The following is a 17,807-nucleotide window of genomic DNA, read 5'->3' on the forward strand; positions in this document are numbered from 1 at the left end:
AGGTGTAAAGACAACTCAGTGGGGCTTCCCTGGTGGCGCAGTGGTTAAGAATCTGCCTGCCAATGCAAGGGACACGGGTTCGAGCCCTGGCCTGGGAACATCCCATAGGCCGTGGAGCACCTAAGGCTGTAGCCACAACCACTGAGCCTGAACTCTAAAGCCCACAAACCACAACTACTGAGCCACGTGCCACAACTACTGAAGCCTGCGCACCTAGAGCCTGCACTCCGCAACAGGAGAAGCCACGACAATGAGAAGCTCACGCACCACAACAAAGAGTAGCCTCCACTCACGGGAACTAGAGAAAGTCCTCACACAGCAACGAAGACCCAACATAGCCAAAAATAAATAAGTTAATTAATTAATTAATTAATTAATTTAAAAAAAAAGACAACTCAGTGGGGAAACGATAATCTTTTCAACAAATGGTGCTGGAACAATTGAATATCCATATGCAAAAAAATAAATATCCTTCCATACCCCAACCTATATACAAAAGTTAACTCAATCATATACCTACATGAAACCGCTTAGGTCATGTAATTAACTGTAAAACCAAAACCTATAAGAATTCTAAGAGAAAATCCTTGTGACTTTGGGTAAGGCAAAGCTTTGGTACAACACCAAAAGCAAAATTCACGAAATGCCAAATTGATAAAGTGGACTTTATCAAAATGTTAAAAAACTGCTTCTCAAAAGATACTGTTAAGAGAATGAAAACACAAGCCACAGTGGTGATCATCTTGCAATGTACAGAAATATTGAAACACTATGTTGTGTACCAGGAACTAATATAGTGTTGTAGGTCAATTATACTTCCAACAAACAAACAAATTCATAGAAAAAGATCAGATTTGTGGTTACTAGAGATGGAGGGTGAGAGGAGGGTGAATTGGAGGAAGGTGGTCAAAAGTTACAAACTTCCAGTTATAAGAGAAAGAAGTGCTAGGGATGTAACGTACAATGTGATTAATATAACTAACACTTCTGTGTGTTATATACGAAAGTGGTTAAAAGGGTAAACCCTAAGAGTCTCAACATAATGAAAAAAATTTTTTCTTTTTTTAAAATTTTCTATCTTTATGAGATGATGGATGCTCACTGAACTTACTGTGGTAATCATTTCATGATGTATGTAAGTCAAATCATTATGCTGGACACCTTGAATTTATCCAGTGCTGTATGTCACTACACCTCTAAAACTGGAAGAGAAAAATAAAAAATAAAAATGCAAAAAAAAAAAAGACACACCACAGACTGGGAGAAAATTTTTGTAAATCATATATCTGTCAAAGGACTTGTATCCAAAGAACTCTCAAAGGAACTCTCAAACTCAATAACAAGAAAACAAACACCCCTCCCCGCAAAAATTGGTAAAAGATTTGAGCAGACATTTCACCAAAGAAGATATACAGATGGCTAATAAACCCATGAAAAGATACTCAACATCATTAGCCATCAGAGAAATGTAAATTAAAATCACAGTGAGGTACCACTACATACTTATTAGAATGGCTAAAATTTAAAAGACTGACCTTATCCAGTTTTGGCAAGATGGTGGAAGAACTGGAAATTTCATACAGCTGTTGGGAATATAAAACGTTACAACCACTTCAAAAACAGTTTGGCAGTTTCTTAAAAAGTTAAATATACCCTAATCCTAGGTATTTACCCAAGAAAAATAAAAGCATTATGTCCGTGCAAAGACTTGTCCACAAGTGTTCATATCAGTTTTATTTGTAATAGCCAAAAGCTGGAAATAACCTAAATGTCTAACAACAGGTAAATGGATAAACAAGCTAATATAGCCGTACGATTGAAGAATATTACTCAGCAATAAAAAAGAATGAACACCATGCCACAATGTAATTGAACCTCAAAATAAGTATGCTAGCGGGCTTCCCTGGTGGCGCAGTGGTTGAGAGTCTGCCTGCTAATGCAGGGGACACAGGTTCGAGCCCTGGTCTGGGGGGATCCCACATGCCGCGGAGCAACTGGGCCCGTGAGCCACAACTACTGAGCCTGCGCGTCTAAAGCCTGTGCTCCGCAACAAGAGAGGCCGCAATAGTGAGAGGCCCGCGCACTGCGATGAAGAGTGGCCCCCGCTTGCCACGACTGGAGAAAGCCCTCGCGCAGAAACGAAGACCCAACACAGCCAAAATAAATAATAAATTAATTTAAAAAAAATTTGCTTAAAAAAAATAAGTATGCTAAATGAAAGAAGCCAGACAAAAAGAGTACATACGGTATGATTCCATTTATATAAAATTCAAGAAAATACAGACAAATCTACAGTGACAGAAAGCAGATCAGCGACTGGACAGAGTAAATAGTAAGAGAGAGAGGCTCAAGGAAACTTCTGAAGACAGCAGATGTGTTCCTTACCTTAGCTGGACTGATGGTTTCATGGGAGAAGACCCATGTCAAAACAACAATTTGTACACTTTAAATTAAATATGTGCAGTTAATTATGTGTCAGTTTTACCTCAACAATGCCATTTAAAAAATCCCAGCACTGTGGATTTTCCATCACCATAGTAAAGATAACTAACTTCACACAAGAATCATCAAAGATGTTAAATAAGTCTGAGGGTGGGGGAAGTCTGATGAGGAAGAGGGTATGTGCATTGTCCTAACATGTCTCCGTGTACATTGCTTATTAGTTATAAGGAGAAAAATAGTAACTGTACAGTGGGAAAATCCAACAAAACTTTGGGTGATCAAAATTATCATCAGTTATGGGAAGGCGGAAGGCAGAAACATTGTTCCTCCAGGTGCAATACCTCGAAAAGGACACACTTTCATTTTCTAGTGTTCTGGTCAGGATGCATAAACTGAATCTCAGACAAAACCAAATGGAGAAACATTCTATAACATAACTGGTCTATACTCCTAAAAATGTCAGCATCACAGGGGGCTTCCCTGGTGGCGCAGTGGTTAAGAATCTGCCTGCCAATACAGGGGACACGGGTTCGAACCCTGGTCCGGGAAGATCCCACATGCCACGGAGCAACTAAGCCCATGCGCCACAACTACTGAGCCTGTGCTCTAGAGCCCACGAGCCACAACTACTGAAGCCTGGGCCCCTAGAGCCCGTGCTCCACAACAAGAGAAGCCACCGCAATGAGAAGCCCACGCACTGCAACGAAGAGTAGCCCCCACTCGCTGCAACTAGAGAAAGTCCACGCGCAACAATGAAGACCCAACACAGCCAAAAATAAAAATAAATAAAATAAATTTATTTTTTTAAAAAAGTCAGTATCATGAAAGAAAGAAAGGCTGAGAAACTGAATAAAGGAGAATAAAGAGACATAATTAAATGCAATACATGAACCTGGACCTGATCTAAGAATGGAGGAGAAATACCTGAAAGGATGTTATTGGGATAACTGAAAAAATTGTAATATGGACTCTGTGATTTATATCAATGTTAAATGTCTCGAATTTCATAACTGTACTTATTGTGGTTAGGTAAGTGAATATCCTTGCTTGTAGGAAATATGGGTGAAAATATTAACTGGTAAAGGAGCATGATGTACATAACCTACTCTCAAATGTTTAAAAGATACGTAATAGAATGATAGAAGAAAAGTGGCAAAATATTAAAAGTTGGTGAAACTGTGGGTATATTGGAGTTCTCCATATTATTTTTGCAACTTCCCTGTAAGTTTTAACTTATTTCAAAATAGAAGGTTTTAAAAATCTCCAGACAAATGACACAACAGAGTCTCTGGGAATGACACTGAGGAACTAGGATTTAAAAAATCTTTCCAGGTAGGGTTGCCACATTTGGCAAATAACAGTACAGGATGCTCACTTAAATCTGAATTTCAGATAAACAACAATCTGAACATTTTTTAGTATAAGTACCTCCCATGCAGTATTGCTGCCTACCCAAGGAAGTACCCTCTTGGAATGCAATTCTTTTTTTATTTTATTTTATTTGTTTTATCTGGCTGCGCCAGGTCTTAGTTGTGGCAAGTAGGATCTTCATTGCTGGCATGCGGGACCTTTTTTAGTTGTGGCATGCGGGCTCTTAGTCGAGGCATGCAGGATCTAGTTCCCTGACCAGGGATGGAACCCGGGCCCCCTGCATTGGGAGCGCGGAGTCTTAACCACTGGGCCCCCAGGGAAGTCCCTGAAATTCATTCTGATACCTGTCCTCTGCATTATCCTCCTTCAATATCTAACATCATCTCTGTTTCTACTCTTGCAGCGAGATAGGGACTGAGATAAATATAAATAGATATTAAATGGCCAGAGTTTATGATGATGAAAAGAAACACTTAGTGAATCTAGCATCTTCTATACTATTGATAATGATGGTCAACATTTTTTAGCACTGATCATGCATATGGTAGCCAACCTCTAAGGTGGCCCCCAGTGACCCCGCCTCCTGGTATTCACAGCCTTGTGTAATCCCTCCCACATTGTGCCAGGGTTGGTCTGTGTGACCAATAGCAGACAGATGAAGCGATGGTATGCTGCTTCTGGATTTAGGTTTTAAAAGACATTTAGGCTTTCACCTTAGGTGCATGCCCTGCCTCTGGGGGAAAGAAGCCATGCGGTGAGCAGCCTTATGAAGAAATCCACATGGTGAGGAACTGAAGCCTTCAGCCTACAGTCATGGGAGTGAGCTTGGAAGGTGATCTACAGCCCCAGATGAGTCTTCCATTGAGACTTCAGCTCAGCTGACATGAGAGACCCTGAGCTAGAACCACCCAGCTAAGCCGCTCCCAGATTCCTGACCCTCAGAATTGTGAGAAATAAATGTTCTTTGTTTTAAACTGCTAAAATTTGGAGTAATTTGTTACACAGCAAAAGATAACTAAGGTATCAAGATATAATGTAACATAATGTATCATCTAAGTATACATGCTCCCCAAAGTAATTCTTTGAAGCAGGAACTATTACATTCCCCATTTTGCAGGAAGGTAAACTAAAGCACAGAAAGGGCACGTTGCTCCAAATCACCCTACCAGGAAGTATAGATGGATCTGTCTCCAAAGCCCTCACCCCTACTCAGGAATTTCAGAGCCTTCCATGTTTCTGATGCTGGGCTGAATCAGCCTGGCCTTATTATTTCATCTTATTTAATTCTCACCATAGAGTGAGATAGGGAAGGTAATTCCAGAGAAAACCACCAGCCAACACTGGCAGGAAGCCCTCAAGTTAACAGGACACTTACCTATAAGCTAGGCAGAGCAGATTTTGTTTTCTTAACCCCAGTTTAGAGACAAGTAAGCTAAGGCTCTGAGTGGGTAAGGCCTTCGCCCAGACAAAGCCAAGCAACCCCGGGAGTGGTGAGCAGGTAGAGCTGGGCTTGAATACTTCTACTCCTCTCTCCATCCTACCAGGCTACTTCCCTAATCTAACTAATGAGGGGCATGTTTTCTGAAGTTGCAGAAGGCCCTCCCCATACACACTGCAGGAATGTGTGTGTGTTGTGTTGATGGGGGGGGCGCTCACGGGGGACCCTGGAAACGACTTCATCCTTCATGTCCCCATTCAAGGAAAAGGAAGGGAAAGCTCTCACTTTTCACCCCTCTCTTCACTTTTCACCCCTCTCTTCATTTTTCACCCCTCTCTTCCTCTCCCAGGGGTGTGCTCCCACCTGGGAGAGAGAGGGAATGCTGCTCTCTCTGGGAGGGCCAGCCCTTTGGCCTTTTACCTAAATGCCAATCCTTTCCCTCCCTGGAACTGAGAACCTGTGGCCACCCCCTCCCAATTCTAACTCTTCACTGCTGTTCTCCTGTGGATTCGGCTGCAATTACTAAGGACTGAGCTCTTTTCTCCACAAACAAAAGCAGACCAAAACCAAAACAAAACAAAAGATAAAACAAACAAACAAAAAACAACTCTTTGAAAACAGCAAGAGGGATTGGGGTTAGAACTAAGAGGGGACTTCCAAACCGATCCCCTATAGCAGATGGTCAAGAGAGGCTGTAGGTAGTATTAGGTTGGTCAAAAAGTGCCTTTGGTTTTTACGTAAAAATAAAAGGCACATTTTTCATTTTCACCAAGAACTTTTTGAACAACGTATTCACCCTTTTGTTCCACTACCTTCTGCCATTTTTCAGGCAACTTCATAATTCCATCTTCCCAAAACTTTTTATCTTTTTGAGCAAAGAACTTTTCCAGGTGCCTTTTACAGTCTTCCAGGGAACTGAATGTTTTTTCATTAAGAGAAATTTGTAAAGACCTAAATAAATGGAAATCTGAAGACGCAATGTCTGGTGTATATGGCGGATGAATCAGAACTTCTCAGCCAAGCTGTAACAGTTTTTGCCTAATCATCAAAAAACATGCAGTTTGCGTTATCCTGATAGAAGATTATGCGTTTTCTGTTGACTAATTCCGGATGTTTTTCGTCGAGTGCTGCTTTCAGTTGGTCTAATTGGGAGCAGTACTTGTTGGAATTAATTGCTTGGTTTTCCAGAAAGAGCTCATAATAGAGGACTCCCTTCCAATCCCACCATGTACACAACATCACCTTCTTTGGATGAAGACCGGCCTTTGGTGTGGTTGGTGGTGGTTCATTTCGCTTGCCCCACCATTTCTTCCATTCCACATTGTTGTACAGTATCCACTTTTCATCGCCCGTCACAATTTGTTTTAAAACCGGAACGTTTTCCTTACGTTTAAGTAAAGAATTGCATGCGGAAATAGGGTCAAGAAGGTTTCTTTTCACTTAACTTATGTGGAACCCAAACATCAAAGTGATTAACCTAACCAAGGTGGTGCAAATGATTTTCAACACTTGATTTGGATATTTTGAATATGTCGGCTATCTGCCACGTGGTATAGTGTTGATTGTTCTCAATTAATGTGTCGATCTGATTGCTGGTCTACCTGACCATGGAGCCTCATCCACCCGAAAATCTCCAGCACGAAACTTCACAAACCACCTTTGACACTTTCGATCACTCACGGCACCTTCTCCATACACTGCAGAAATCTTTTTTTGCATTTCAGTTGCGTTTTTACCTTTCTTGAAATAATAAAGCACAATATGCCCCAAATGTTGCTTTTTTCTTCACACAAAAATGCCTACACAAACATTCACCAATTTTGATAAGTCTTTTTTTAAACGCACGCTGATATGACAGCTGTCACCTAAAATCTAACAAAGTTGTTTCGAATGAAGTTGAAGACCACTAAGCAGTACCAGAGCCGTCTTATGGAAAAAACTGAATGAAACTTTTGGCCCACCCAATACATACGTTCTTTAAGATCCTTCTGGAAAGTATCTCTCTTGACCGGAGTGGTACTGGAGGCTGAGTGGGTAAAAATGTCTGGGACTCTGTTTGCGATGTGACTGGGGAGGAAAGATGGAGGTGGTCCTTCTAGGAATCAGGAGAGACCAGATGACTCAGCAGAGTTTGTCAGGGTTCCAGTCACCTCTTGTCTCCTCTTCAGGAGAAGAATAAAATCTGCCACCTGGTGTAAGTGAGCTCTGAGGGGGAGGTCTGCTTTCTGAGTCAGCCGGTGAGCTTGAAGAACAAGTGAACTTCTAAAGCAGAGTCCACGGCAGGGAGGCTGAAGCCAGCCCTCTGGGTCACCTTGGCTTGGCTTCGGAGACTGGCCTGGAATGTCCGTGGTGGCCCTGTGGGCCTTGGGGGGATGGTGAGTCACCTCTGTGAGCTGGAAGAGCCAGCAAGCCCCCAAAGCCCTTCTGCTACTCCAGCTCCCGGGCCGTCTCAGTCCAGATGCCGGGAGGGTCTGGGAAGCAGCACCCTGGGTTCTCCTGCAACAGAGCTGCCATCACCCCCTCCTGCGCTGGTTCCCTGGCTTCCCTGGCTCCGCAGACACCCCAACCCCACAGACTTTCTCCACTTCCCTGGTCCATCAGCCTTTGTATCTGGGCTTCCAACCCGTGGGGGGCATTTCCTGCTTCCCCATCCCCTGTGTCCATCGGATCCCTCACATTCTAGAAATTCTCCTCAGTGGACTGAGGCTGCCCTGCCCCCACCCCTGCACTGCACTGGGCTCCGCACACCAGGGCACTGCCCATCGAGGCATCGACAGGCTGGTTGGGTTGCCAGTTGGGTTTATTGAACTATTTTAAGTCCAGCAGGCCCTTCTGATCCCCAGGAACGTCCCAAGGCCATCTTTCCCATTCCCTGGCCTCCCAATACGCCGTGGGGGGTCGGGGCTGTAGGTTCCCCTGGGAGTCTGGCGTCTTCTCTGATCTCCTTGCCTGGTCCTCCCCACACCTGTCCCTCCCCCAGGACCCAGGCCACATTTCTCCCTACTCTGTCCACTGTTGGGCATGAGAGCCCCAAATCAAAGGGAAACAGGGAAGGGGGCTGCACAGAGGGTCACTTCCAAGAGGAAGTGGGCTAGGGCCCAAAAGTGCAGCTGGGCTTCAGCGCATCTCACCCCCAAACAACTCCCCAGAGCACCAGGCAGGGGTTCAGGGCTGCTGGGACCCATCCCAGAACCTCCCTTGACTCTGGTTTGGCATGAGACTTAGGGGTCCCAGGGAACGATGTCCACACTTTTTGGATATGCTGTGCCTCCGGCAGTGGGGCTCAGGTTTCGCACCAACCCTTTTTTTTTTTTTTCGGTATGTGGGCCTCTCACTGTTGTGGTCTCCCCCGTTGCGGAGCACAGGCTCCGGACGCGCAGGCTCAGCGGCCATGGCTCACGGGCCCAGCGGCTCCGCGGCATGTGGTCCCGGACCAGGGCACGAACCCGTGTGCCCTGCATCGGCAGGCGGACTCTCAACCACTGCGCCACCAGGGAAGCCCCGCACCAACCCTTTTGAGCCCGTTTACTGTGCTGCTCAGCAGGAAGCGGGATCACAAGCAGCCTCCGCACCCTCTTTGGAGGCCAAATCTGAATTGATGTCTAATCTCTGCCCATTGATAGCTAGGAGATGGAATCTGGAGAGCTTGCCCAGAGAGAAGTTTTTCGAGACGGTGGAAAATGGGTGGTGGGTCAGTGAGGTTTCCAGGAAGCAGAGGTGAGTGGCCATCCTAGTCAGCTACCTCTCATCCCACACAAGCACTTAATTTCATGCTGGACCGGCTCCCAGGCTGGGGAGTTGACCTGGAAAGGAAAGTGGCCTTTACTCAGCCCTGCAGCTAACAGGCAGGGCAGGAGCAGGGCTGTTTAGGGTTCAAAGTACCCACAGAGAGTGGAGAGGGAAGAGCCTGGGAAGGAAGCCTTGGGGGTCGGCCAAACGTGCAGGCTGTGCCCCGCCGCTTCCGGACTGAGAGCCCCTGGGGACAGAGCCATGCACTAAGTGCTTGGAGAAAGGCAAAGGGTGCACCTCAAGGAGTCTCCAGTCTGCGGGTCAGACATGGCCCTCAGCCTCAGGAAGCCTCCGTGCAATGGGGCAGACAGCCCTGGTTCCCAGTCCTGACCTGAGGGCCCTGGGTCTGATCGAGGCACAGCGCAGCCTCAGAGGCCCCACTCTGATGGCAAAACACAGGGGCACATACGTCTCTCTTACAGGAGAGGAGAGCATTGGAGGAGAGAGGCTTGGACCTCGTAAATCTTTACAGTTAGAGCTGTAGCTGGTCCGCCGTCCTCTGCGTCCCCACGGTGTACACGTGCCTCTTTCCCCCCACTCTGCCTGCCCCTCAGCAGGAAGGCAGCTTGAGGAGAAGTTCTCAGTTCACCAGCTACCACCAGGAAACTCCCATCCTTCATGTTCCCTCAACCCTCTGCTCCGTCACTCTCCCGCCCTTTCCCCAGGCAGCTGGACGCCCCCCAGATATCGAGCTGGAGACACTGCCACATTGACAAAGCCGCGGGCCACTGGGGCCCCTCTCTCTCTGACCCAGGAGTAGTCTAATGTCTAGGGCAGTGCCCCCCACTCCAGTTAGTGCCACCTTACCCAAGCCTGCCCTCACCAAGGGCACCCATCCTTTCTAACCGAGGGCACCTATAAAGGAAGTGGGGGGATACTGGGCTCCCCTGCCCAGAAGGGAGGAGGGGGAAGCAGAAAAAGGGCACTTGAGGTGCCTCCTGCCCACAGGCCCGGCCCAGAGAGCAGCTGGAGATACCCAAATGTTAATTACCAATTAGCGCAGTTCAGGGGGAAAGGGCAACTCTATTACGTGTAAAATGGACTTAATGTGGCAGGAGCTGTGGGATTAATTTCTTGAGATAAGACGCTTTTAGGCTAATCAGTAGGTCTGTGATGTCTGGATATAAAGGAGCCGGGGCAGACTTTCTTGAGACAGGTTCCAAAGAGCCAGAAGGGAGGAGGAGACCCCTGCCCTATCCTTCTTCTGGGAGAGCCGGAAAGGAAGGCTGGTAAGAGAGCAGCCGGGATGGGGGTGGACGTGGACGTGGACAGGACACTGGAGAGGAGGTGGGTCTTGGCACCCCTGAGGTGTTCGGCGCCCTAGCCCCTCCCTTTCTTTTCCTCCGTGAAAGAAAGAAAAGGTGGGGCTGAGGGTTCCTTTAACACCCAGGGGAGGACGCAGGAAGATCCACACATCTCTAGAGCTAGCTTTGGTGTTCAGGGCATGGGAGGAAGGTTCCTTGCTGTTCTTCGTCTCTGCTGAAGATGCCCTGATGAAACGGGGCTTTGCCCTCCGTAGAAGCGTCGGACATCCCTGAGTGGGGATAGTGAAGGCTGGGGGGTAGGGGTTCTACTCATGGTTTTCACTCAGGCCAAGAGGGCTGCGAAGATTTAGGTGACAGCCAATCTGAGAGCTGGAAGGCTGGCTGGTATGAACTTTGGAGGCACTGAAGGGAGAATCTTGCCAGTCCACATGCCTGTGATGTCTAGCCACAGGGGCCGGAAGGGGGCTGTCCAGGCACACGGGCCTTCACTGCTTTCTCCTGCCAGGATCGCCCCCCTGCTGCCCTCCTCCCACCCCACTCAGACTCCACCTAAAAGACAAGAAGCAGGCCCACTCTCATCCAGGCTCCATATCCCTTCTAATGTCCCTTCTGACTCTAATGCCAGCTCCTCCCACCACCCCCAAGGTGTTGCTCTAGCCTCTTAGAAAAGCTCCAACTCCCAGGGCACAGGGCCCCCCAGCTTTCAGACTCCCCACAGGCTCTGCGGCACCAGGAGTACGCGGCCATATTGCCTGCTTCCTCAGCACAGGGCTTCCACCTCAAGCTGGTCCTTTTCTCTCTTAGCTCAGGAAATAACCATTGGAAGACGGTGGCCATGAAGACCTTCTCTCTGCTGCTGGTGTCCCTGCTCCTGGCATTGGTGCTGGGAGAGAAGGAAGAAGGTCACTCCAGGTTGGGGTGAGAAGGAAGGGGTCAGGTGCCGGGGAGGAGGCTGGGGGGATGACTGGGTTCTATTTTCAAGGGGGAGGTGAGAAAGGGAGGAATCCCAGGCCAAGAGGAAAGATGCTCGACGGAAAAAAACCTTTCAGCCGTCTGAGTGCAGAGTGAGGCTAGAACCAGGGAGTCTTTTTCACGAGCTACTGCTGTAGCTGGAGAGATTGTGCTTGGATCTCTGGAAGGACTTCTCAGTGGTTAAGTGTCTGAAGTAGATGACAGCATCTCCCTTCCACATGAAAGCCTTAACCAGTCATTTATGTGTGCATTTGATCAAATTTTACAGCAGGCTTCCTGTGTGCCAGGCACAAGGGATATACCTGAAGAGTGGTCCACAAATGCCACCTGCCCTTGTGGAGCATATAGGCCCAAGGGGAAAGCAGGCGAAGAACCATCTAGGCAAGCTTCAAACTGTCATGAGCGCTGTGAGGAAAAGGCAGAGAAGATTATGAATGAATATAGCAGGGGGTTCTGTTTGTGTGTTGGGGAGACCAAGAGCGACGTGTCTGAGTAGAGTTAGGGCTTCTCGTATGCAGGGACAAGCCATACGCCCCTGTCCACTTGGCTAAGTTTGAGACGCAGCTGTCACACGTATACAAGGACAGACAACATCGTGCAGAAGTTAAACACCAGAGACCTGGACCCAGACTACCTGGGGGTAAACCCTGGATCATACCTACACTGTGTGCTAAGTTAATCTCTCTGCACGGTGGTTTCCTCACTTACCAAAGGGAGATATACATAGTGTCTACCTCCTTGGGGTGGTGTGAGGACTTAGTAAGTGTCTGTATTAAAGGGCTTGTAGAGGACCTGACTCATAGGAAGTGCTGTTATATGAGAGCTCACTATTGTTAGGAAACTGGGAACCAAAGAACTGAATCTGGTGGGGCCAGGGCAAGAGGAGCAAAGGAGAAAACTGTAGCTCAGTCCTTAGGGATGAGGGGGACCCCTGATCTTTGCCCAGAAGCAGAGCCTCAAACACTGAGGATGCTGGAAGTGGGTGCTTGAGCTGAGGATAAAGCCCCAGGGGCTTGATGCATGGACAGGAGGGTGTCTCCATGAAAACTGACTCCCTAGAAATGGGCTGCTTCCTTTCCAAGTATCGGCCTCCTGCTGGTGACCATCATGTACCTTCGCACCCTCTTCTTCTTCTGTGGCATCCTGGTTTCCCTCTCTCTCCCCTCCCCGCCCCTCAGGTTCCACACTAAGGCCAGCGGCTCCCAACCACGAGGCCCCAGGTACGCCGAAGGCACTTTCATCAGTGACTATAGCATCGCCATGGACAAGATCCGCCAACAAGACTTTGTGAACTGGCTGCTGGCGCAGAAAGGGAAGAAGAGCGAGTGAGTCCCGCGTGCCCCTCCCTGCCCCCTGTGCCCCCGTGTGATGCACAAGGCCACGTGGCACCTTTCGCTTAGCTGCTGCTGGGGAGCTGGACCGCATGGCGGCCCTGCCTGGGACCCTGGCTCAGGCAGCAGTCTGGTCAGAGGGTGGGGCAGGATTTGAGCAATTTTCCAATCCTTTTCTTCTAAGAGGAGGGGTCGGGAAGATGTATGGGACTCACAGAGGATCCCCGGGGGGCTGGACGAACCAGGGGAGCTGAATTGCTGCCAATGACTCTGCTCGGTGGTGGCAGCTTCAGACTCTGGAAACAGGATAAACTGCTTTCATCTCTCTTCTCTATGCAACATCGTCTCCCCTGCCCTCACTGTTTGGCCAGCGTGGTAGCTTCTGAAAAGCTTGTCACTGATCGCTGAAGACAAGCAGTGGGGAGGCTGAGGAGAGAAGGAGGAACCCTCTGCTCCTGGGGAGGTACCAAAAGATGGGAGCTTCTTTGGGCTGGAGAACATCTGGAGTCCCCCCTGGCCCCACCCACTCCCTAATCTTTATTTTACCAGCTGGAAACACAACATCACCCAGAGGGAGGCCCGGGCCCCAGAGCTGACCCATCAATCTAACAGGAAGGAGGAGGCAAGGGAGCAGCAGGGGTGAGTCAGCCCACAGGGGAAGGGGTCGGTGGGGGGGGGGGCTCTTGACCCCACCTCATTGTTCCCTCTCCCGGACTCCAGAGCAGGGCTAGGCCCCAGATAAGCATCCCCTTCCACTCAGAGTTCAAAGAGGGGTCTTCACAGAACTCCTGGAGGACAGCCCAAGCCTAAGGGAAAGCCTGGGAGGAATGCGGGTGGGGGTCCTGGGAGGGAATCTGGGGCCAGAGTTTCTAAGGCTGATGACTTAGTGTGCAGAGTCACCAAGTCCAGGAGTGGGGCACAAAAGAGACCTCGGAAACTGGCTTCTCCACTTCTGCCTGCCAAACTTCAGGAAGGCTTTTGTGAAACTGGGACCCTCCGAGGGCCAGTCCCCTGAAATCAGTTACCCCGCCTCTGTAGGAAGCTGAGGAATTGATGACACAGATCCGTCTAAAGAGTGAATATTCCCAAAGTAATCTCTGGGGGTTTTCGAATGCACTCTGGGACACGTGGAGAGGTGGATGGGTGGGATGTCTCCCACCAGAATTGTTTGTCTTTGCTTGTATGGAAGAGCCTATATTCCCTGGCCGACAGGTCTGGGTGGAGCTTTGAAAGCTGAGACAACTGAGAGGCAGCTGTGTTGACTCGTACACCCCACCCCCACCCCACCTTGTCCCACCACGTTGGAGTCCCAGGTCCGGTATTTACTCTCTCTGGGTGGTGCCCAGGCTAAAGGTGCCTGCCTGAGGCTTTCTCCTTTGTAGCTCCCTACCCAAGAACCCCAGTGATGACGGTTTGCTAAAGGATTTACTGATTCGAGAGCTGCTGTCCTGGATAGTGGATCAGATGGAGCTCTGCAGGCTCAGGTGGGAGTTTGGTAGCTTTGGGCATCTTGAGTAGTGGTTGTGAGCTTGCACTCTGGGGTCAGACATGGGTTCAGATCTTCACCTCAACACATGCTGACAAATTACTTAGACTCTCTGAACCTTGGGGTTTTTGTGAAAATTGGGGCTACTTAAACCACTTCATGGGATTTGGTGGGGTTTAAATAAGATAATTCAAGGAAAAGGCTGAAATCAACATCTGCAGAGTAACCTTGACAGTTATTAGTACCACTTGCACGTCTTCCTCAATTTCCTCCAGGTGAGGTGCTGCTCTCACCTGCCCTACCCACCCGAGCCCATCCTAACCTTAGCTTTTCCTTGGTACCGTTGTGCCATGGCACCTTCTCAGTGATGGAACCCCTAGAGTTGGAGGCATGTTGCCCTTCTCTGTAGCTGCTGCTGGTCTCAATAGTCCTCAAATCCTCTTCCTAAGCTAGGAAGTCTTTCAATCTATTATGTCTCAGAAGCAAGGGATGGCTCAATACCATGGAGAGATCCACCCACCCAAATGGTGAGACAGGACACTCATTTAAGATGCAGACACCGAGGCACAGACACCAAAACAAATTCAGACGTCGGTGCTGGGCAGCTGAGGGACTGAGGGAACAAATCTGGGATGGCTTCCTGTAAGAGGGTTAGAAGGAAGAGGGGCATGTGACCTGAACAATGGAGAAGAGAGTATGAGAAAATCTCCACGGGAAAGTGGGTAACAGTCTCTGTGCTTTTTGGAATTATTTTGATTACTTATAATTAGAGAGGTAATTTGGAGGTAGGAGTTGAACTATGGCTGGGTGCCAGGATACGTTGACTTTGCTGCCTTTAAGCCGATACTGAGCCTCCTCTCCACCGCTCCACTCCTCTCTCCACTCTGCACAGGTTCCAGTGACTCTGACCAAACCCAGCTCAGAACTGGACTCTGTCCTTCACTTACTCAGCTCCTGCCTCAGCTCCACCCCAGGATACCCCAAAGAAACCAAACTGAGTTCAAGCTGAAATAAATCTTTGTGGCCATTGTCAAAACACACTCACGTGTCTACTGAGCACGAACTGTACATTTGTCTTCGTGTGTGCACCACCCACTGAAAAGGAGATATGGCTCTTACCCATCTGCTAAGTCATCTATTGTTTCCACGAACACTTATTGGAAACTTAACACAGGCAGAGACTGTGCTGAGCACTGGGTATACAGCAATCATGGAAACAGACACAATCCTTGTCCCCAAGGGGTTTATAGTCTAGTGGTGGAGACAGACTTTAATCTTTAAACATGCAAACACATTAATAATTACATAACATGCAGAGTTACGTGAAGAAACACTAGGGAGTGTGAGAGGACATAAAGCCTCATCTAGATGGAGTGGGTGGTCAGGAGGGCCTCTCTGAGAAAATGACGTTTAAGCTGAGGGAGATTTGAAGGATCAAATGGCCAAAGGGTGACGGGAGCCTTAATAAATATTAGCCAGTGCTATTGTCGCACAGCAAAATGGGCAACAGTGAGAACGGCACAAGTAGACGGGCAGGTGGGCAGAGGCGGGGTCTCAAAGGCCATGTTAAAGCTTTGAGAGTTTATCCTCAGCGCAAGGACAAGTACGTGAAGGATTTTAAGCAGGGGCAGGTCAGAGAAGATCTATTTGCATCCCCGAACAATCACACTGATGATGGTGAGAATTAGATTGAGGTGAAGAGGGATGAATGTGGAAGAGGCTCGTACGGGATTCCAGATTTCACACGAGGGAGTTGCCAGTGAAGGTGGAGGGAAGTGGGAGAACTCAGTTTGTCCGAAAGTCAACACCTCTTTCTTCCGGTGTTTAAATGTGTTTCCACCTCGGCATGCCGCCTTCTCCCAGTGCCCTGCATCCACAGAAGGCAAGGCTGTCTCTCTTTCCCGCTTAGTTTAGGTTACCTTTGCCTAATGTCCCCTCTTCTTCCTTTGATCTAGTCATATTTTAGCATACTAGAGTCAAGCACACCTAGATGCAAATCACTCTCTAGGTGTGTGACTTGGCAAGTTAGTTCCTCTCTCTCTGAAGCTCAGTTTGCTGTCTGGAAAAGATTAAAAAGTACTCACTTCATAGGGTTGAAGTATTTTAAAATAATGCCTGGCACAAAGTAAGTGGTCAATAAAAGTTAACTTTTGTTATTATCATTCACACACTTAAACCTCAGTTTAAAAACCCTGGGGTATTAGTTGAAAATCAGGGAGTGGCAAACTGGATTGGCTGAATGGCTGGGCCAGTAACCTAAATAAGTAAAGTGGGGAGTGTGTAAAATAAGGGGAAGGATTGGGACTGTGAAAATGGAAAAGAGGGGCTTCCCTGGTGGCGCAGTGGTTGAGAGTCCGCCTGCCGATGCAGGGGACACGGGTTCGTGCCCCGGTCTGGGAAGATGCCACGTGCCGCGGAGCGGCTGGGCCCGTGAGCCATGGCCGATAGGCCTGCACGTCCGGAGCCTGTGCTCCGCAACGGGAGAGGCCACAACAGTGAGAGGCCTACGTACCACAAAAAAAAAAAAAAAAAAGGGAAAGAAATGTGCCCCTAAAGGTATTCTGATGACCAAACAAAACTCTTTGGAGAACTGAATTTGCCTGAGGGCTGCCAGTTTGCAATCTCTTCCAGTTCTTAACATTTTGGGCTTCCTCTCCTCTAAACTCCTAGAGTTCTAAGAGTGTGTACCACACAATTTAGAGCATGCCTTTGCTCAGAGGTTATATTTTAGTGATTCTCCATGATAGAACTGATTGTATTGGGGACGAGTTCAGATCTGTATTTCTGTAGTCTTGGGTGTCTCTGTGAATCAGTGAATCTGAAAGTGTTATTTAAAAAAATGTTGTGGGCTTCCCTGGTGGCGCAGTGGTTGAGAGTCCGCCTGCCGATGCAGGGGACGCGGGTTCGTGCCCCGGTCCGGGAAGATCCCACATGCTGCGGAGCGGCTGGGCCCGTGAGCCATGGCCGCTGAGCCTGCGCATCCGGAGCCTGTGCTCCGCAACGGGAGAGGCCACAACAGTGAGAGGCCCGCATACCACAAAAAAAATAAATAAATAAAAATAAAAATAAAAAAATGTTGTACAACTGTCTTCCTATGGGCCAGGCATTAGAGCTCAGTACATTCGAGACGCCACTTTTTTCCCCAACTTTTGGTTTTTTATTCTTTTTTTTTTGGCTTTTATTCAGATTTATAAACATCATTTTTACAAAGTTGTGGTGATCTCATTTAAAGCCTCATCACAGTCCTTCGAGGTAATGACAGCATCATAGCTGCCAACCGCGCACTACACTGCCTCCCCGAGGCAGAGAATTAAAGCCCATGCTCTTAGCCACTCTGCCATAAGGCCAATGACTCACTAGTCACTTAAAGCAACTGAGAGCATCTGTGACGGTCACATTCAGTGGTGCACTGGGGCAGAGTGCTTCTGAGAGCCACTGTGAGATTGTCAGGAATTCTGTGAACAGGCTGTGAGACCATCCATAGCTTGAAACAATAGCTCCAAAGGCTGTGGTCAGAGTATTTACACTATGGAAATTGGCAAATGATATAAACCAGGGCACCGCCCTCCCAACCTGGAGAGGTGATTGTTAAACATTTATCAGCACATTACTGGTCAGCATACTTTCTCTTAAATTTATAGAGGAGAACAAATGTGTCTGAAGAAGGGAATGAACATGTCTGCTTGAGGGTGGCAACAAAGTTTATCAAGGGT

At 48.2% G+C, this 17,807-nt stretch overlaps 1 protein-coding gene across 1 annotated transcript; it reads left to right on the plus strand.

Moving 5' to 3' along the window:
• Positions 1-11,140: 11,140 nt before the first annotated feature.
• Positions 11,141-14,273, plus strand: GIP (gastric inhibitory polypeptide; the record flags this gene model as incomplete). Its single annotated transcript, XM_082602865.1, has 4 exons — positions 11,141-11,217; positions 12,456-12,602; positions 13,158-13,247; positions 13,991-14,273. The coding sequence occupies 4 exons, from the start codon at positions 11,141-11,143 to the stop codon at positions 14,124-14,126; spliced, it is 450 nt and encodes a 149-aa protein (XP_082458991.1). The 3' UTR covers positions 14,127-14,273.
• Positions 14,274-17,807: the final 3,534 nt, after the last annotated feature.

Source organism: Mesoplodon mirus (assembly GCF_964341445.2).
Source record: "Mesoplodon mirus genome assembly, chromosome: 18".
NCBI lineage: Eukaryota > Metazoa > Chordata > Mammalia > Artiodactyla > Ziphiidae > Mesoplodon > Mesoplodon mirus.